General features: G+C 45.7%; 2 protein-coding genes across 2 annotated transcripts in view; one reads left to right on the top strand and one right to left on the bottom strand.

The window, feature by feature from the left end:
• The window catches only part of CALML4 (calmodulin like 4), a 389,480-nt gene that overhangs the window by 67,396 nt on the left and 300,859 nt on the right, over positions 1 to 21,225 (bottom strand). The gene's annotated exons all lie outside the window — the stretch shown is intronic.
• FEM1B (fem-1 homolog B) lies at positions 647 to 19,839 on the top strand. Its single transcript, XM_051822326.2, has 2 exons — positions 647 to 1,579; positions 13,827 to 19,839. Exons 1-2 carry the CDS (start codon positions 1,332 to 1,334, stop codon positions 15,460 to 15,462), a joined length of 1,884 nt encoding a protein of 627 aa, XP_051678286.1. The 5' UTR covers positions 647 to 1,331; the 3' UTR covers positions 15,463 to 19,839.

A 21,225-nucleotide genomic window follows, 5' to 3' on the forward strand; every position in this document is an offset into this window, starting at 1 on the left:
GCGGAGCCTGGCACACAGTGGCGCCCAGGCATTCGTCGGATAAACGAGCTTTTCAGATGCCAACAACAATCTTGGGCCGTATGTGAGAACACGGACGTTCTTGAGGCTCAGGGACGGAGCGCCATCAGCCCAGGGACCCTGCCTTCCTCCGCCGCGCACGCCTCGCCCCCTCCCCAGCGGCATCAGCTCCCCTCAACGCGCCCCACACCCCGAATCCCCCTCCCCAGCGACTTCCGGCCCCTCCTTAGAACCCGGGGCAGCAGCCCGCGGGCCCTTCCATTTTTCGCGGGCTCGGCGACGCCGCCCTTCTTCTAATATAGACCCTCTGGGGGCGCGCATCTCCCTCCCGAGCCCCCCGACCAGGGGGTAGAGGGCCGTCCCGCAGCGTCGGTGGCAAAACACGGCGGGCTCCCTAACCCACCAGTTCGACGTCCTCGCCCCGGCCCCCACCCCCTACCCCGCCTTGGACCCCCAGGGCCGCGGAGGGGCGGGCAGAAGGCCCTGGGCGTCAAGGGTACTGAGGACATCCAGGCCCGACCCGGCTCCGCGCAGCAGAACCTTTCTTCACCGCGGCCGCGTTTGCCGGCCGGCCGGCTTTGGCGGAGACACCCAGCTAACCGCCCGTCCGGCTCCGCCCGCCCCAGCCGGCGCCGTCGGAGGAGGCTCGCCTTCCTCCCCGCCCCGAGTTCCGGCGCCGCTCCTGTGGGCGCGTTCCGCGTCGCTGCGGGGCCACCCACGCGGGGCTCGCCGACGCCAGCCGCAGCGCCGCCCCGCACTCCTGAGCTGCGGCGGGCGAGCGTCGGCGGCCTGCCCGCGGCCGGAGAACGCGGAGAGCGGAGGCAGAGGCGGGCCCAGGCCTTCGGCCGGGTGGCCCGGGCAAGGCGGGCGAGGCGGGCGAGGCGGGCGAGGCGGGCGAGGCGCGCCCGTCGTCCGCCATCCGGGGCGCGCGGGACCCCGCCGGCGACCCGTAGCTCGGGCGCGCGCCTGTCGCAGCCCGGAGGAAGGAGGGGTCCGGCCTGAGGCCCGGGGCGGCGGCCGCCATGGAGATCCCCTCGGCCCAGGGCCGGCGCCTGGGGCCTCGGGGGCGGCCCTGACCGCCCTCCTCCCCGGCCCGGCTGGGTGGCGGACGTGCCCGCTGCGGCACTCGGCCGCCTCTGCGTCTCCGCCCTCCCCGGGCCGCGCTGCTGCCTGGGCGCGGCGGCGGCGGCGGCGGCGCCCTGTTGAATGGGCTGTGAGGGCCCAGGTTTGAAGTGCTCGGCGGACGCGGCCTCCGGGGGCGCAAGGCAGCAGCCGCGGTGGCGACCAAACGGGTGTTGGAGTTGGCGGCGGCCATGGAGGGCCTGGCTGGCTATGTGTACAAGGCGGCCAGCGAGGGCAAGGTGCTGACTCTGGCCGCCCTGCTCCTCAACCGGTCTGAAAGCGACATCCGCTATCTGCTTGGCTATGTGAGCCAGCAGGGAGGGCAGCGCTCCACGCCCCTCATCATCGCAGCCCGCAACGGGCACGCCAAGGTGGTGCGCTTGCTGTTGGAACATTACCGGGTGCAGACCCAACAGACCGGCACCGTCCGCTTCGACGGGTAGGTACACCCCGGCTCCAGCCTCCCGCCGGCTCCCGGGGCCTCCCCCCCGTCCTGCAGGGCCCCTCGTTAGGTAGAATCCCAGTTGTCTTCTCGGCTAGGTGGACTGGACGAGCAGTGTTTTGCGTTTTCTCGGGACTGGCCTTGTAACCGCGATCAGAAATTCATGAGGTCGGCAATTAACATCGAAGACCTCCGACGCGGGTTCTTGGGCTGCCCAGTTTCCTCCTCCCTCCATCGCCCCCCAGGAACCCCATAACCCGACCCCTACAAGCGAGCGGTCGCATAAAGCAGTCCTCGGCGAGCCGCGGCCCCTTGATGTCAAAGTCAGCCCCCAGGACCCGCAGCAGCTGCAGCCTCTTGAGAGCTCGTCACGCAGCCAGACATCTGAAAACGCGATTCTGGCCCGTCCACATTGCTGGGGTAGCTAGGCCGGCTCCACAAATGGCCCTGGGCCTGCCGTAGGCGGTGATGCCATTGTTAAGTTGGCGGTGTTTACCCTGCAGGTTGTGGAGGGGCTGGGTCCCTTGCTGTTGGGTGGGGGGAGGGGGCGGTGTTCAGACTTTCCTGCCCTCGCGGTTGGGGAATGTGCCCTTTGGGTTTAATTGTGCGTATTTTGGGGCGTGAGGAGGGGCACAGGCTTGTCAGGCTGAGTGATCCAGTGTTTCGCAGATTACAGCTCCTAGAGATGTTTGCTTCATTCATTGTGTTTTTTGTTGACTTGCACCAGGAGGTGAGCTATTTTATCCTTTTATTCTTCTGAAGTGGCTGGGGCTAGGCATAAAAATACAAACTCTATATGGTCAGGTTGAAAACGTGGTACTTCTCTAAGGTGACTAGGGTCGTGTGGAGGCGTTTTCAGGCTCAGTGTTTTAGATGGGAGGAGAATATTTTAGGGCTTTACGCGTTAGTGTGAGGATAGCCCGTGGGTGCTGGCTTATCTTCAGAGACATTAAGGAGGTGGTGATATTTTGGTTTTTGTTTTGTCTTCCCATGTTGACCAAAGATGGCAACCTGATTCACGGTTGTTTTCTCTCGCTGGCATCTATGTCTCCGGAAGGCTCCGCATTCCCACAGCCTGAGTTTACACCTGCAGGAGGGAAGAAGAAATGACCCCTGAACCCGGGGTCCAGCTGTGCAGGCTTGTGCATTCGCTGAGATAGGCGTCTCTGCAGTAGCAGCTGCTCCGAGTTTGCCGAGGCCTAGTTGGGTGAGGAATAGTCTGGAAGGAGCATAGTTCTCTAGAAATTCAGGTGGGCTTCGCTTGTCGCTGCCTTCCTTGGCCATCAAAGGGAAAGACAGTTTGAGTGGCAGTTAAAGGAACGGACAGTGAACTGGACCTGTAACATGGAGACTAGGAAGTGGTTTACCTTGCCCCACGCTCTGCAGGGAAAGGAAGGGCTTTAGGCAACAAACACGTGGAGTACCCACTGTGTGCCAGCCTCTGTGGTAGATACTGGTGTCTAGATGAGTGACACGGTGTTCCCACGGTGGGAGAAGGAGGTAGAGAGAAAGAGAAGGGAGACGGAGACAGTGACAGAGAGGAGAGAGAGAAGTGGATGTATAAATGAGCAATTATGGATGCCAGTTCAGTTGGGCTTGCAGAATCTTTTGGACTGTGAGGGAGAGGGAGAACAGGGAGGAGAGTGCTTGGCTTTGCGTGGGGGAACCAGGGAGGGTGTCACAGAAGAGGTGATATTCGAGCTGGGTTTTAAAGATGAGTGGGACATGAAGAAGAGGGGACAGCACCATGGTGCGCTTGAGGTGGCCAGTGTCCCAGGGCTGTAGCAGCAGGATTCTAGCTGGAAAGACTGTGGGAGAGCAGAGAGCATTGGATGGCCCTTGAGTGAAATACCAAGAATCAGACTCAGGTGTTCCATCGTTTGCAGTGTTGCCCGAGCCTTCCTGAATCTGTGTATCTGCTTAGCCTATGGAGTGCTAGAATTAGGAGTTTCTTAGCTTACAATTGAAGTAGCTCAGTGTTCATTTGTTTCATGCCATGTCCCTGCATCCTCAAGGATACGGAGCAAATGGAAGGGTTCTTTTGAGGCGCTTACCAATTACTTAGTAAGAGAGAAGAATTGAGTTTCATGGCCACCTTCTGCCCTCTCACACTTCTTACTGAGGTTTTGCTGTAGTGTAGCGCCATCATTCTGGCACGTCCAAAAACCAGGAGAAAGAATGGGACTCACAGACGTGTCGCTTGTCCCAGCACGCCTTTCAGCCATTGAGCAAGCGGTCGGTGGGTGCTGTTGGCCTTAGGAAGCGTGCTCGCTCCCTAGGGGCTGCCTTGTGAAAAGTGCTTTTCCTTGGCTCTGGAGACCCCAGGTGAGGTGGGGCTAGCAGGTTCCTGTTGATGCTGAAGTAGATTCGAGTTTTTCACTTTCAGTCGCTTGTATACCATCGTTCCAATTTTTGACTGAGTTATTTGCCATCCGTCTTGCTACTAACTTTTAATGCCTTTAAAATTTCTGTTATTTACTTTATAAGTATCTTTAGAGTGTCGTCTTAGCTACATCCTATGAAACAGTATCTGTAATTTGATGTAAGGTTGTGTGTGTGTGTGTGTGTATGTGTGTATACACATAAAAGAGAGAAGGAGAGAGACATTAAATAAAACTGTTGTCAGCACCGTGGCGCAGTAGGTTAATCCTCCATCTTCAGTGCCAGTATCCCATATGGGCACCGGTTTGAGTCCCGGCTGCCTTTCTTCTGATCCAGCTCTCTGCTATGGCCTGGGAAAGCAGTGGAAGACGGCCCGGGTGCTTGGGTCCCTGCACTGGCGTGGGAGACCCGGAAGAAGTTCCTGGCTCCTGGCTTTGGATTGGCCCAGCTCTGGCTGTTGTGGCTACTTGGGGATTGAACCAGCAGATGAAAGACCTCTCTGTCTCTCCCTCTCTCTGTAACTCTCAAATAAATAAAATCTTTAAAATAATTAACTGTTAAAAACTTTTAAAAATCTGTATTCTGCCTAAAAACTTCTATACTACATTAGGAGACTAAAATAGATTCATACTACAGCCTGAGGGAGAAAGGGACCACCCACCTAGATTAAGCTGTATGTGGCTATTTGAGTCCTCATTCACATTTCTAGGAGTAACATCTCAGGTTATTTTACCGTGGCTTAACACGTGAATACCAAGATTGACATAGGTGAGTGGTCAAACTGAGAAGCTGTTAAAGAATGTTACAGACATGATGGGGTGGGGGCATTGTGGTGCAGGGGCTTAAGCTGCCTTTTGGGACTCCCGTGTCCCATTTCAGAGTGCCTAGGATAGAGTTCTGCCTCTGCTTCCAATCCAGTCTCCTGGTAGTGTGTACCCTGGGAGGCAACAGATGATGACTCAAATACTTGTGTCCTTGCCACCCACATGGGAGACCTGGATGGACTTCCTGGTTTGGCCTGGCCCAGCCCTGGCTGTTGTGGGCATTTGAGGAGTGAACCAGCAGATAGAAGATCTCTCTCCCTGTTACTGTGCCTTTAATATGTTAAACAAACAAACAAAAAGAATAGAAATGTTAAAGAAAAGAATGTGGGGGCCAGTGCAGGGGCTCACTTGGCTAATCCTCCACCTGTGGCGCCGGCATCCCATGTGGGCACCAGGTTCTAGTCCTAGCTGCTCCTCTTCCAGTCCAGCTCTCTGCTGTGGCCCGGGAGGACAGTGGAGGATGGCCCAAGTGCTTGGGCCCTGCACCCCATGGGAGACCAGGAGAAGCACCTGGCTCCTGCCTTCGGATCAGTGTAGCTCCAGCCCTAGCGGCCGTTTAGGGGGTGAACCAATGGAAGGAAGACCTTTCTCTCTGTCTCTCTCTCTCTCTCACTGTCTAACTCTATCTGTCAAATAAAAAAAAAAAAAAAAAGAAAGAAAGAAAAGAATGTTATAGGAATGGAGTAGAACAGAGGGAAGGGATCATGTGTTCCTGGTGGCTTATGTTAGCTTGAGTTCTGAGGACCCTGCTGCCCTGTGCCGGAGTTTGCAGGGACCACCTGTCCGCAACACACTGACTAGCGTGGATGTGGAGGAGGACGGAGCTCTTTAAGTCCATGCTGGTGCCAGTAGTTGTGGCAGATGCCCAGGTAGCTGAAAGGCGTGACAGGCAGCACATCATTTGGCTTCGTTTAAAAAGGCAATGGCAATATATATTTTAAGGAACTCGTTAGACCCATTGAATGATTTTAGTCTTTGGTAAAATAACAATGCTGATCATGTACATTTAGTGAATTTTTATTTCCATTCAAAATGCTTGAATCATGCATTTCTGTTTCAAATTGAAACAGGAAATAGACGAGTTGGCCTTGTGATTAGTGATGTTCTCTCACTGTGAACCATTTCCATCATCTGTTACATAGCTTTTGTTTGAAAGTGTGAATATCTGATTATAGTTTCTTGATTTTAAGTTGAAATATGTAATAGAGAATTTGCATTGCAGTTTTGGACTGAATCTGGAAAGAGCATTGTTTTATAGTTTTCTCCCTTAAGAACTTTAGTGACTATTGCATTACTTACATTTTTTATTCTGTTAAGTGCGTTTGGTATTTTGTTCTGAGGTAGTATAGTCTTATATTTTAGCTAGATTTTATAGATAGAGGAATGTGTTAGATGTGAAGATTCTAATTCTCTTGAGTCATTTGATATTTTGGTTTAGATGTAGATGTTCTGAATTCACCAAGGCTAATGTGTCATTACTTAAACTGCCAGCGGCAGGCACTTTGTAAAGAACAGAGCTTTACTTTGGCTCATGGTTCTGAAGGGTCGTAGTTTGAGATGATGGGTGGGCCATGGCTTTGGTCTGTGGTGATGGAGTTCTTGCTGACAGGGCACCATGTGACAAGGGGGAGACAGTGTGTGTCTGTATGTGTGACCTCTTTCTCCCCTTTTGAAGCCACTGAGATTCAATGATGAGGGCCTCACCCTCATGGCAAAATCCAGCCTAATTACTTCGCTAAACTCCCACCTCTTAAACACCGTAATTAGTGTCATTGCCATGAGATTCAGGAGACTAACACGCTGCCTGAGTTTGGGTTCAAATCACACTAAAACCATAGCATAGTCATTTTATAAAGCGTTTGCAATGAATTTTTAAAAATATTTATTTATTTATTTGAAAGGCATCATGGCTAAACGAGAGACAGACACACAGAGAGCCAGAGAGCCCCCATCTGCTGGTTCACTCCCCAAATGCCCACAACAGCCAGGGCTGAGTCAGGCCGAAGTCAGGAGCCAGGAACTGCATCGTGGACTCCCATGTGTGTGGCCGGGACCCAAGTACTTGAGTCATCATCTGCTGTCTTCCAGGCACATTAGCAGGAAGTTGGGTTGGAAGTGGGAGTAGCAGGAACTAGATAGCACCTGAATATGGGGTGGGGGTTTCCTAAGCAGAGGCTTAACCTGCTGCTCTGCATCTGCCAACTCCTGAGTACCGATTTTAATGTCATGTTTCTTCAGTTTCAGATAGCTTAGATTCATATTTCTGGCATTTAATAATTTTATATTTTAAAAACCAGTACAGGGACTGGCACTGTGGCATAGTGGGTAAAGCCGCCACCTGTGGTGCCGGCATCCCAAATGGGCTGGTTCAAGTCCCAGCTGCTCCACTTCCAATCCAACTCTCTGCTATGGCCTGGGAAAGCAGTAGAAGATGGTCCAAGTCCTTGGATCCTTGCACCTGTGTGGGAGACCTGGAGGAAACTCCTGGCTCCTGGCTTCAGATTGGCCCAGCTCCAGCTATTGAGGCATTTTGGGAGGTGAACCAGCAGATGGAAGACCTCTCTGTCTCTCTCTGCTTCTGCCTCTCTGTAACTCTGCCTTTTAAATAAATAAATAAATCTTTAAAAAAAGTACAAAGAAGCTTTATAATTAACATGTAAATGTAACTGTGTACTTAGTGTTTTGATAGATTAGTCAACCTGACAAAATACTGTTTACATTGAAACAAAATTTGAACAGTGTTCCTTCCATTTGATGCATTTTATGGTATTCAAAGTATGTTTGTAAACACTTCAGTTATATTTCTATAAGATGGGCTTTGTAAATAGTGTCTACCTTAAAGGTTTATTGACAGGAGATTACTTTAATGTGAGGATTAAATGAGATATCACATTAAGCTGTTAAGAGAGTGCGTAGCACATTAAAAATACTTGATAGCTATTTGTGCTCATTTACATTTTCTTTAAAGTACTTTGTATTTCTTTTTAAAAATGTATCATTGTATATTTTTACTAAAGGTATAGCAAATCTAGTAAAGTGTGAGAATCTTAAGTGCATAGTATAGTGAACTTTTAATGTTTGCATCTAGGTACTCACTGTCTAGGTCAGATGATATGTGAAACTATTACTCTGTAAAAATTTCCCTTTGTCCCTTTTCAGTCAGTCTTCCCTTCCCACCACCCCTACCCCTGAAAAATGATTGTTCTGACTTCTCTCTCCATAGATTAGTTCTACTGGTACTTGAATTTCCTATAAGAGGAATCATGCAGTATACTCTATTGTGTTCAACTCTTTTTTTCTTTCTTTCTTTCTTTCTTTTTTTTTTTTTTTTTTTTAAGATTTATTTATTCATTTGAAAGGCAGAGTTGCAAAGAGGCAGAAGCAGAGACAGAGAGGTCTTCCATCCGCTGGGTCACTCTCAACACAGCAGCCCTAATGGCTGGAGCTGAGCGAATCCGGAGCCAGGAGCTTCCTCCAGATCTCCCATACAGGTGCAGGGGCCCAAGGACTTCTATTGCTTTCTGAGGTCATACATAGCAGAGGGCTGGATTGAAAGTGGAGCAACCAGGACTCGAACCAGTGCCCATATGAGATGCCGGCAGTGCAGGCGGTGACAACCTGCTACTAGTGCCGGCCTCCCGACTTTTCTTGTTTGACATAAAGTCTGTGACATAGATTCATCCTTGTAGCTGTGTGCATCGGTAGTGTCTCCTATTTTTTCAGTGCTGTGTAGTATTCCTTTGTATGAATCTACTGTGATTTATGTATCCATTTTCCTCTTTGTGCGTATTTCAGTTGTTCCCAGTGTTTGTTTGAACACAGCTACTGTGAACATTGTTATGTATGTCTTCTGGTGGACATTGCATTCTTTTCTCCTGGTATATATCAAGGAGTAGAATTGCTGGATTGTGTGGCAGATGTGTGTTTAATAGATTTGCCAAGCAGCTTTCCCAAAATGGTTGGACTGAATTTCATTCCTTCCAGTGGTTTCCACCAGCTGTGAAGAGTTTCAGTTGCCCTGTTCTTATTAAGTTAGCTATTCTGATGGATGTCTGTTGGTCATTACTAGTTTCAATTTGTATTTATTTTGGTGAGTAATTATCTTGTTCTGTCAAATGTTTCTCTTGCAAATGTCTTCTCAGTGGATGACTTGCTTACGATATAACATCATAATGAATAGCGGTTCTTAGTTTTAATGAAGTCTAATCTTTTTTGTTTTATGGTTATTACTTTCTTTTTGCATCTTTGAGAAATCTTGATCAACACTGAGGTTATTAAGATAGTGTGTGCGAGTGTGTGTGTATGTGTGTGTAGAAGCATTTATTCTGCTTTGCACCTTACAGGTTTATACTGTTACTTTAATGTTTTGTACATAGTGTGAAGTAGGAGTCAAAGGTAATTCTTTTTGATACAAATTATCTTGTTGCTCCAGCTACTGTGAAAGACCGCACATGCTTACATGCTTTCACCTGAATTTCACTGGAGTCTGTGTCATCAATGAAGTGACTCTGGACTTTTTTTTGGCTTCAGTTGATAATACTGTTCTTTGTATCAGCAACACACTCACACTAATCTCTTTTTTTTTTTTTTTTTTTTAAGGATTTATTTATTTTTTTTGAAAGAGTTACTCAGAGAGAGAAGAGGCAGAGAGAGAGAGAGAGGTCTTCCATCCACTGGGTCGCTCCCAAATTGGCCGCAATGGCCGGAGCTTCGCCAGTCCGAAGCCAGGAGCTTTTTCTGGGTCTCCCACATGGGTGCAGGGGCCCAAGGTCTTGGGGCGTCTTCTTCTGCTTTCTCAGACCATAACCGAGAGCTGGATTGGAAGTGGAGCATCCGGGACTTGAACCAGCACCTACATGGAATGCCAGCAATGCAAGTGGTGGCTTTACCTGCTACGTCACAGTGCCGGCCCCAACACACTTATCTTAATTGTTGTAATTTGCCCTCTAACTTTTGTTTTTCTTCAAGATTATCTTGGTTGTTTGCATTTCCATGTGCTTTTTGGAACTGGCCTATCCATTCCTTTATATGTGTGCACATGCAAAATTATACTACACAGTTCACTGGGATATTGATTTTGATTATATTGCATCTTTATCATTTTAGGGAGTAATTGACACCTTAACACTATGGAGTCTTCTGAATTGTGAATATGGAGTATTTCTCCACTTATTTGGGTTTTCTTTTATTTATCTCAAGAGTTTTGCCATTTCCAATGTAGACGTCTAGCATGTTTCTCATTGACTACTAGATACATTGATACTTTCTGATGGTGTTGCAAATAGTATTTCTTTGACAGTGCAAAAAAGTATTAAACTTTATATACAGTCATGGAAATTAAAATATAATAAGGAGTGAGTGCTTGGCCTAGTGGTTAAGATGCCAGTTAAGATGGCTACATCCTGGGGCCTGCGCTGCGGCTAGGCAGGTTAAAGCCACCGCCTGCTGTGCTGGCATCCCATGGGGTTGCTGGTTTGAGTCCCTGCTGCTCTACTTTCATTCTAGCTCCCTGCTAATGTGCCTGGGAAAGCAGCAGAAGATGGCCCAAATCCTTGGGCCCATGCACCTGCGTGGGAGACCTGGAGGAAGCTCCTGGCTCCTGGCTTTGGCCTGGCCAGGCCTCGGTTATTGCAGCCATTTGAGAAGTGAACCAGAGGATGGAAGATTCTCTCTGTGTTCCCTTCTCTTTGTGTGTAACTGTGCCTCTCAAATAAATAAATATATATATATTTTTTAAAGATGTCTTCATCCACATCAGACCTGCTCTGGCTCTTGACTCCAGCTTCTTGCTGATGCAGAGCCTGGGAGTCAACTGTGATAGCCCAAGTGATAGGATTCCTGCTAACCACACGGGGGAGCTGTATTGATGGCCCTGGCCCATCGCCTGACTGTAGGCATATGGGAATGAACCAAAGGATGGGAGCTCTGTTTGTCTTGTCTGTGTATCTCTCTAATGATAATTGAAAAAAGAAAAAGTGTTTAATGCAATAGTGAATTTTGGTAAAGCTGAGTTAGAAGGTACAGTTGGCAACCAGTGAAACACATCACTGATGTAATGTTGTTTCCTTGATTCATTAAGTTTAAAAGATGATTTATAATTAAATGGCTTTTTAAAAAAGATTTATTTATTTATTTATTTGAAAGGCAGAGAGAGAGAGGTCTTCCATCCACTGGTTGGTTCACTTCCCAAATGGTCGCAACAGCTGGAGCTGGGCCAGGAGCCATGAGCTTCCTCCAGGTCTCCCACGTAGGTACAGGAGCCCAAGGACTTGGGCCATCTTCTGCTGCTTTCTCAGGCCATAGCAGAGAGCTGGATCAGAAATGGAGCAGCCGGGACTTGAACCAGCGCCCATATAGGATGCTGGCACTGTAGGCAGTAGTTTTACCCACTGCGTTGCAGTACCAGTCCCTAAATGATGTTTTAAAAAAAAAATTTAAAAAGAAACTTCAGAAATTTTCTGATTTAAAAAAAAAAGATTTTTTTTTTTTTGAAAGGCAGAGTTACAGAGAAGTGGGCGTGGGGGGGCGTGGGGAGAAAGAATCTTCCATCCGCTGATTCATTCTCTGAATGGCTGAAGTGGCTTGAGCTGGGCTGATCCAAAGCCAGGAGCTTCATCTTGGTCTCCCAAGTACAGGCCCAAGTACTTGGGCCATCTTCCACTTCTTTCTCAGGCTCATTAGCGGAGAGCTGCATCAGAGGTGGAGCTGCCAGGATTCGAACCAGTGCTCAAATGAGATGCTGGTGCCGCAAGTGGCAGCTTTACCCACCATGCCATAGCACAGGCCCCAGTTTTCTGATTTTTTAAAAATGTATTTCTTTTAAAAGCAGAGAGAGAGAGAGAGAGAGAGAAAGAGAGAGAGCAAGAGAGAGAGAGTGTGAGCGCACTTCTATTATTCCCCACATGTCTGCAGTGACCAGAGAGGGAGAGATCTTTTGTGTGCTGCTTCATTCCCCACATGTCTGCAATGGCCAGGGCTGGGCTAGGTTGAATGAGTGTAGGGACCTAAGTACTTGGTTTTTCCCAGGTGCTTTAGAAGGGAGCTGGATCACAAGTGGAGCAGCTGGGACTTGAACCAGCCCCTATATGGGATGCCAGTGTCGCAGTCAGCAGCTTAACCCACTATACAGCGGTGGGCCCTTCTCATTTTTTGTTGTTGTTGATGTGTATCTTAAGTACAGTAATATGCACAGATATGAAGTGTGTAGTTTGGTGGAAATATTTTCCCCCTAAATACACATCCATGTGAACACACCCCAGATGAAGATACAGCATCCAGTACCTTTAAGCCTATTGATACTACCGCCTTCACGCATAAGTAACCACTGGCACTGAGACAGCTTTTGCTTATAAACATTTTGTGGCATTATTTTAAATTGAGGAATTAATCACTTGAATTATTATATACTGAGAATTTTATTTTCAACAGAGGTGGTAGAAGGTATTTTTGAGATGTTGCTAACTGGGATTAAACTTTGATTTTATCTTAGTCTGTTTTGTGCTGCTATAACAAAATGTTTGAGGCTGAGTAATTGATAAAGTCAAGAAGTTTATTTATCACAGTACTGGAGACTAGACAATCCAAGGTCAAGGTGCTTGTAAGTTTGGTTGTCTTATGAGGCCTGTGTCTGGAGGGGAGGAGTGCTCTGTTCTGGCAGGAAGCAGAAGGGCTGTGGCACTGCTCTGTTCCTGGAGTCTTACTGCCATTCACAAAAGCCGGAGCTTTCTGGCCCTCATCACCTCTGAGAGGCCTCTTCTCTCAGTACTATCACATTGTCCGAATCTGAATGTTGGAGAGGACATGTTCCAACTCTTTCACTTCATGGGAGGTACAATTTGACCTGTTGACTCTTGGTATATACCCGATCACTGTGGTGAATATTGCTTTGATCAACCTTGTTCCTTAACGCTTCCAAGTATACTCGCTAGTTTCTAGCACAACAGATCTAAATATCTCTAACAAAAATCTACTTTTCAGGTCTTTTGGTCAGTGGTAGGATAAAAATCCGTTGAGATTGGGGGAAATTGAAAGTGGAAAAATGAAAGTGATTTATGTGAGAGTCTAAGTAGTGAACTTAGCACGTGCAGGTGTTCGGTAAGTGGTGACTGTGAAGCCGTAAAGTCCACATCACGGTGGGGAAGGTCCCTGCTTGGTTTTCAGAAGTGCTGCTTGTTTCCTGCTGTTAGTAGTTTCTTCCAGAAGGATTTGGTTGAAGAGCACACAGACATTCAGTATATACACATCGGTACAGGTATATCTTAACAACTTAGATGTACAGGGAAAGGCACCGATGGAAAGTAGAGCGTTTTCACAAGATGAACGTGAAGGACTGTGTGTGCTCCCTCCCGTTCACTGCCTCCCCCAGCCAGTGGATCAGCTTGGTGGTAAACATGTTGTAAACCCCTTGCATTTCTTCTGTGCTTTCTGGTGATTCTCTACTTTTTTTTTTTTTTTTTTTTTTTAAGGTTTATATGCTATAGCAATGATAACTAATAGCTAGCTGTAATTGTAATGCTAACTCTCATTCTTACTCTCACCTTAGCTGTAACCCATTAACTGTAACCCTAACCATAACCATAGCCTTGGCCTAGCCCTAACCCTAAACCTAAAATTAACCCTAACCCTAAACCTAGCCCTAGCCCAGGCCCTAGGCTAAACTTCAACCCAGCCCTAACCCTAATTGTAGCCCTCGCTTTAGCCCTAGCCCTAGCCCTAGCCCTAGCTCTAACCCTATCCCAAGTCCTGTCCATAAATCTAGCCTAAGACTAGCCTTACCCTTAACCCTAATGCTAGCCCTAATCTTACTCTAATCCCAATATAACTGTAACCCTTAACCTAACCCTGATTTACCCTCATACTAGGTACAAGTACCATACAGAGTACTTTACTAGAATTACCTGTTTTTATTTTCACAAAATCCGATCTTTTATGAATGTTCTGGAGGGTAAGGTTTTGGTTGATGCAGGTGATGCATCCTTTAAACTCATATTAAGGCATGTGGCTGCCATCATGTAATGGTTTGCTCTTTTCATGGGCAGGTATGTCATCGATGGCGCCACTGCTCTTTGGTGTGCCGCGGGAGCTGGACACTTTGAAGTTGTTAAGCTTCTAGTCAGCCACGGAGCCAACGTGAACCATACCACCGTCACTAATTCGACCCCACTACGGGCAGCATGCTTTGACGGCAGACTGGATATTGTGAAATACTTAGTTGAAAATAATGCCAACATCAGCATTGCCAACAAGTATGACAACACCTGCCTAATGATTGCAGCATACAAGGGACACACTGATGTGGTCAGATACCTTTTAGAACAACGTGCTGATCCCAATGCTAAAGCACACTGTGGAGCCACAGCACTGCACTTTGCGGCTGAAGCCGGGCACATAGATATCGTGAAAGAGCTGATAAAATGGCGCGCCGCAATCGTTGTGAACGGCCACGGGATGACGCCCCTGAAGGTGGCTGCCGAGAGCTGTAAGGCTGATGTTGTTGAACTGTTACTCTCTCATGCTGATTGTGACCGAAGAAGTCGCATTGAAGCTTTGGAACTCCTGGGTGCCTCCTTTGCAAATGACCGTGAGAACTATGATATCATGAAGACATACCACTATTTGTACTTAGCCATGTTGGAGAGGTTTCAAGATGGTGATAACATCCTTGAAAAAGAGGTTCTGCCACCAATCCATGCGTACGGGAATAGAACTGAATGTAGAAATCCTCAGGAACTGGAAGCCATTCGGCAAGACCGAGATGCTCTTCACATGGAAGGCCTTATAGTTCGGGAGCGGATTTTAGGGGCTGACAACATCGATGTTTCCCACCCCATCATTTACAGGGGGGCTGTCTACGCGGACAACATGGAATTTGAACAGTGTATCAAGTTGTGGCTGCACGCCCTGCACCTCAGGCAGAAGGGTAACAGGAATACTCACAAGGATCTTCTTCGATTCGCTCAAGTTTTCTCACAGATGATCCATCTGAATGAAACTGTGAAGGCCCCGGACATAGAATGTGTTTTGAGATGCAGTGTTTTGGAAATAGAACAGAGTATGAACAGAGTGAAAAATGTTACAGATGCTGATGTACACAACGCCATGGACAATTACGAATGTAATCTCTATACCTTTCTGTATTTAGTGTGCATCTCCACCAAAACACAGTGCAGCGAAGAAGATCAGTGCAAAATTAACAAGCAGATATACAACCTGATCCACCTCGACCCCAGAACTCGGGAAGGTTTCACCTTGCTGCATCTCGCGGTCAACTCCAACACGCCAGTCGACGATTTCCACACCAATGACGTCTGCAGCTTTCCCAACGCACTGGTCACCAAGCTCCTGCTGGACTGTGGTGCCGAGGTGAACGCTGTGGACAACGAGGGCAACAGTGCGCTGCATATCATTGTTCAGTACAACAGGCCCATCAGTGACTTCTTGACCTTGCACTCTATCATCATCAGCCTGGTTGAAGCTGGCGCTCACACTGACATGACGAACAAACAGAATAAGACTCCGCTCGACAAAAGCACAACTGGGGTCTCAGAAATACTACTTAAAACTCAAATGAAGATGAGTCTCAAGTGCCTGGCTGCCCGAGCAGTTCGGGCTAATGACATTAACTACCAAGACCAGATCCCCAGAACTCTTGAAGAGTTTGTTGGATTTCATTAAGTGACTGGATATGTAAAATCGTTTAATGTGGTGCTAAAAAGTAAAGGACTTTAATCACAGACAATAGAATTATGTGTTCATAAATTCTGCTTTTCTTTCCACTACCCTTCCTCCCAACCCAGCCTCCCTTAGTTCTGTGTTTGTTCCTGCCTGTTATGGGAATCGATTTCAAACACACTTTAGACAAAGCCACATTGTTTAGGTGTAATTAGAGTTTGAGGTATTTGGAACGTTGATCACCTAACAATTTCTCCTTTTTTTTTCCTCTTTAAAGGAATGAATATGAAATATTTTGTTTATATAGTAGGGGACATTTATGATTTCAAGTTGATGATGTTTAAACAGCTGCCTACAGCAGTGTTTCTGTTAAGCCCATGTCAGCGTGTTTTCCACGCCGCAATTTGGAGGATTTCATGAAGAAGAGGAACTACAAAGGAACATGGAAAGTGGTGGGATATTCAGGTGTTCTGCCCATGCCAAGCTGCTGCGGATAGCTGTCACTCTTCATTTCTTCTGTGGAGTGCTGCAACACACATTAACATCAGGAGGATTTAAAAAACAGCTGCAGATGAATCTGAATGTGCTACTTCACTAACAACACTTGGCAAATGTCTCAAGTTAAATCCTTTGAAATTGTTGCATAATTGTGGATACTATAGACAAAGTGGTAGTAATCTTAAAACCAGTTTTTCAAAGAATACTGATGAACTCTTTGCCTTTAGGCGCAAATTCTTCAAAGCCTGTTTTAATGAAATTTATCTAAATTGCAGCAGTCTGCATTTGATTCATTTTATGGATGTGTAAAAATTATGAATTCTGTGTTTTCTTATGAAACAAGTTGTCACAATATAGTTACACATTCTATTTTTGTCCCCTTCTCCCTTCCCTCTCGTGTTGTTTCTTCCACAAAATGGAAAGCTACTTTTCCAGAGGGCATTATTTGTGCCTCCCTAATAAGGTGTTTGTGACAGATGAAAAAGAACCAGGATATTTTTGAATTTTTCCTTTCTTAGTCTGTGACAAGAAGTAGAAAAATTATTGATGTGGTCCAGGAAATAGAACGTTTTTGAGGATGAAAATAATTCTCAATTCCACTTGAAAGGTATTTTTTGTCAGAACTACAAATTTTTCGGCCACAAAATGTTGCTTATTCTGACAGCTCTACAGGAGTCTTTATGCATTTTTGTTTGGTTTGGTTTTAATGGCAACATTTTAACTGTCAGATAAAGTATTCTGTGGTTATCTTTTAAGCATCACAGAAATTCAAGTAAAGGATACACATCTCTTTCTATTGATACTAAAAACGATAAAGTAAAATCAGCCGTATCTGTAATTTTCTCTCTAGTGCCAAATGAATGCCTTCGCTACTCATAGTGCATGGTACTGTAAGTGAAGATCTGCAGCTTTCTTTTTTCCTTAACAAAAAGCATTATAACGACGTGGCTATATCAGATTCGCACTTAGACAAACCCGTAAGGTTTCAATCAACATTTTATGTGCAGATGTTGCTTTGTAAAATACAAGACAAAGGTTGCAGTTAGAGCAGTGTCAAACAATGACCAAGCCAAAATCAGCACCTAGGGCCTTAAATAAAACAGAGATGCCCCACGAAAAGAGATACTTTGAAGGGTGGGAGGAGATGGAAAGGGAGGTTTAAACACTTTTTCCCTCCGGGAAGCATGATACTTCTACAGCTCTATTAACACTTTGACTGTCTTCTTGCTTCAGTTAGGAATGCTTTGATGGTCAATTCTGCCCTGTTGATAGATACGTGATTTCCTAACATGAGATTTTTTAAAGAGGCTTTTTTAGGATGGCTTAAAGGAAGGCATTTGAGCCCTAATTTGAGAATTACCCAACCTTGATCCTGCTAGTGTGAGTCAGGGAGATCCTGTGGCCTGAAGGAGAAAATGCGTTTTTCCTTAAGGCGAGTGAATCATGCCTTTTCCATGGCTCGGACCTTCACAGTGCAAGGCCTGCTTGTTGGACAGTCTGGGGAATGGCTATGATACTTGGTATTCAGTTGGCTCCATTATTGGTGTGTATGATTTTTAAACACTTGAAATATCAGATAATGTTGCATGTTTTAAAAACACATTTCATCCCTTCGGCTTCCCAGGACCAGCACTATTTAAGACATTAGTTACAAAATAAAGATACCGACTATGTACATATTCAGACATCAAAATTTAATGTCCCTCAGTGTTGTGGAGGAGGGAAGACTGTGCTGGAGAAGGTAAAACCGTGCTGATTGGAAGCTGACAAAGATGGAGAAAGAATCGAAGAGGGTAATGACATATGAACTGTGCTAATGGTAACTAGATTTTTTTTTTAAACTGTAGTATAGTAGTACATTGTGCGCTCTCTCGCTGGGGATCTAATTCTGTCTTGTAAAACCGATGTGTGTTGTAAAACACCTGTATAAAAGCATTCTTGAAACAAGTGATCTACATGCCTGTTTTTTAAAAATTTGTGGTAGAATTATTTAAAAGTATGTTTCGCCAAACCCCTCCCAAACTTAGTATTTTTTTTGTTTGTTTGCTGTTTTAAAAGGAAAATAGATAAGAAAGGTTATAGTTTTACACCTCAGCTCACTACGAACTCTAGGCTGACTCTACTGTGCAGCCACTGTTGTCATTTGACTTCTATTATTGGTAGAAATCTGCTTTGAACTGTAACTCTTCCTGGAGAGCATTACAGATTCGTTCAGAACCTCTCTGTTCTGCTTGATACGTGATTTCTTCTACGTCCTATAGATCTGGATGAGCTAGAGACCTGGGTGGACGCTTTATATTGGCCAGCCCTGACTTAAGTGGGCTTCATACTTGCAGTAGAATTGGTGAAATTGAACTCTGGAGTTAAAATAACTAATTCAAGGAGTGTGCAACAAATTCACCCCTTTCACTGATGCAGAAGGGGGACATTTTCACTAAGAACCGATGCTGACAACCTGAGTTTATTTGGTCTACCCTGGACTGCTCTAGTGGGGCCACAGCCCACCCACCTTTGCTGTGGGAACCTTTAATAGACTAGCTAAAAAGTGGATTATCTGTAGGCCTTTTTCCTGAGAAGGGTTCGTTTTATGTACTAATAGTTAATGGTGGCTAACAGTGAGCCTGTAGCGAGGTGTAACAGCATTGTTTGTTGTGAAGTCAGATTTGAAGGCAGCAGCTCCCTCATGCTGACTGTTTGACGAGTGTTTTTGAAAATCAACATTTCCAGGGAGCAACACCCTATTAGGGTTCCTACCACAGTTGAGGCAGCTACTTTCTGAATAAGACCACTCTGGGTAACTCAATGAGAAGCATTTTTGGGGTGGGGTGGGGTGGGGTGCGCAATTTGAGTTGCCGTACCTTGGATTAAGTACTATTGGCTGGTTTAGAAGCGGCTGGCAGTTGAACCAGTGAGTAGGTGAAAGAAAGTGCAGTGGGCTTGTTTTCATGGTCGGTTTTCTGTAAAAACCTTAACTGTTCCACTTCAGACTAGCCAGGCTTCTGCTTTCCTCACTGATTCTACTCTAACTTTGAAAGGGGTTAAAGAAAGCAAAAGTCTGCCTTTCTCTCTGAGAAGTTTTTAGTCCAGGAGATTGTAAGCTGTGTGTCCATTGCTTCTCTAAAGATGCACAGCCGTGTCCTGGATAGCTTCTCTTGAAAGGAGAAGGCGCCTCGCCGTGTCTGTCCCATGGCAGGGCTCTCGCAGCCTTGCCCAGATCTTCTCACGGGCTGGCTCGTACAGATCCCCTCCCCTGAATGCAGGGTCTGACATAAATCCTTCATTGATAGTGGTGATGTATTAGTTTTTAAAACTGTAAAATAAATGTGGTCTCTAGTCCTAGGTTTGTGGTGTGTCCTTTTGTGTTACTGTGTAGGGAAGGGGCAGTGACTTGGTGGCGACGGGGCGTGTGTCTTGCTTTGTGTGCAGGGGCGAGCATTGCTGAAGTACTAACAGCCTTTCATTTAGGAGTGAGTCATGGCATGAGCGGCCTAACCAGAAAAATGACAGGGTGAAGACACAAGCTTGCCGAGTTGGTGACGTGAACCAGATTCTGTATCTGTTTTTTATCAGGTGTTGTAAAATTGTGCATGGCCTTTTTTCTTGTTGCTTAATAATTGGGAGAGGGAAAAAAAAAAACCCTCCACTTTCCTAACCAATCTTCGCAGAGGCACATCGTTGGGGGTAAAGTCTGCCTGGCCTAAACTATTGGAGAGATCTGTCCTTGAATACGCACCCTCCCTGTAGTCCTCGGTGTGGGGGAGTCGCCTTGTTGTATTCTAGTAATTCACTGTGCATTAGAACAAACCAATGATGTCATTCGATTGTGTACTTTTGTCAAATCATTTATGTGACTTTAATAAAATAGTGAACTTGCTGACTGCACCAGAGGTCTGTTAGTGATTTGTATATTGCATGGTCTTCCCCCCCCCCCCATTTGAGTTTGACATGTCGAATCACTTTTTTTTAATTTAGTGGCAATGGACAGCCCTAATAGCTCAGCTAATTTGAAACTAACAATCTTGCTGTACAAAAGGAAAAATATGGTGTTTGTGTTCAGTAAATGTTTGAAAAAAGAAAAACTCCCTTGAAGTTTGTGTCTTTATTGTTCGTTGTGCCTTAGTTGAGATGCTCTTTTGTTGGGCTCATTAAAAAAAAAAAAAAAGCTATCAAGGTTCCACGTGTGCACGGGAAAGAATTCAGATGGTAAAATAATCCCGCTTCCTCTTTGTGCTGTGCAGAAGCGGTCAGTAGCTTTGCAGTTTTTCTCTGCGAGTCTGTGTTATTTCTCCTCATTTTAAAAAATGCAAGTGCACTCTTATCTTTTAAATTTAATATATTTTAGGTATTTTTCATTTCCACAGCTAGACTTTAAGAAAAAAAAGCTTCACAGTATTTAGTTCAGTTGTCGTTTTTTTTTTTTTTTTTTTTTTTTTTTTTTGATTTCTCAAATAACGCTGCGGTGAACATCTTTAAATACAGTATTCATAGAACAACCTCATTCCTAGCACTGGAACATCTGGTTAGTGACTGTGCATTTGGAATCTTGACAGAAGCTATCCGAGTGCCTTCATCTCCCTATACCTTTATATTAATAAAGGTGTTACCTACTCAGTTTTTGTCAGGTGATTAGTGAAAAGTAGTATTTTGTGGTTTTGATTTGTGTTCTTTTCATTCTGAATGGGGTTGAACACCTTCTTCTATGTCCTGACCTTTAATAATTCCTTTGTGGTGGTCTTCTCACTCCTTGTTAGAAATTCCTTGGAAATTTAAGGAGATTTCATCATATAACAGTTAGTAGTTTTTTGATTTTTAAATGTAGTTTTTGTATCAGAAGTTTATACTCTTATGAAAAGTTGATAACTTTTTTTCCCTCAAAGATTTAACTGAAAGACTTACAGAGAGAGAGGGAGAGACAGAGATCGTCCATCCGCTGGTTCACATCCCAGATGGCCACAACAGCCAGTGCTGGGCCAGGCTGAAGCCAGGAGCCGTAAGCTTCCGAGTCTCCCACGTGCATAGCAGGGGTCTGCGGCTTTTCTCAGGCCATTAAGAGGGAGCTGGATTGGAAGTGGAGCAGTTGAGGCATGAACCAGCGCCCGTATGGAGTGCTGGCATTGCAAGTGGTGGCTTTACCACAATGCTGGCCCTTATAATAATTTTTGTTTGTTTTTAAGTTTTGTATCTTGTTTGTATGACTCTCTCCATTCCAGGATCTTTTTAACCATTTTTTTTTTTAACTTGAGAAGGAGAGATTTTTTATGACTTTTT

This window comes from Oryctolagus cuniculus, chromosome 12 (assembly GCF_964237555.1).
Source record: "Oryctolagus cuniculus chromosome 12, mOryCun1.1, whole genome shotgun sequence".
NCBI classification, from domain to species: Eukaryota; Metazoa; Chordata; class Mammalia; order Lagomorpha; family Leporidae; genus Oryctolagus; species Oryctolagus cuniculus.

Excerpts from the sequence above, each read along its gene's own strand:
- FEM1B (XM_051822326.2), top strand. The coding sequence starts at position 1,332 with ATGGAGGGCCTGGCTGGCTATGTGTACAAGGCGGCCAGCGAGGGCAAG. Across the intron at positions 1,580-13,826 it reads GGCACCGTCCGCTTCGACGG|GTATGTCATCGATGGCGCCA; the intron begins GTAGGTACACCC and ends TTTCATGGGCAG.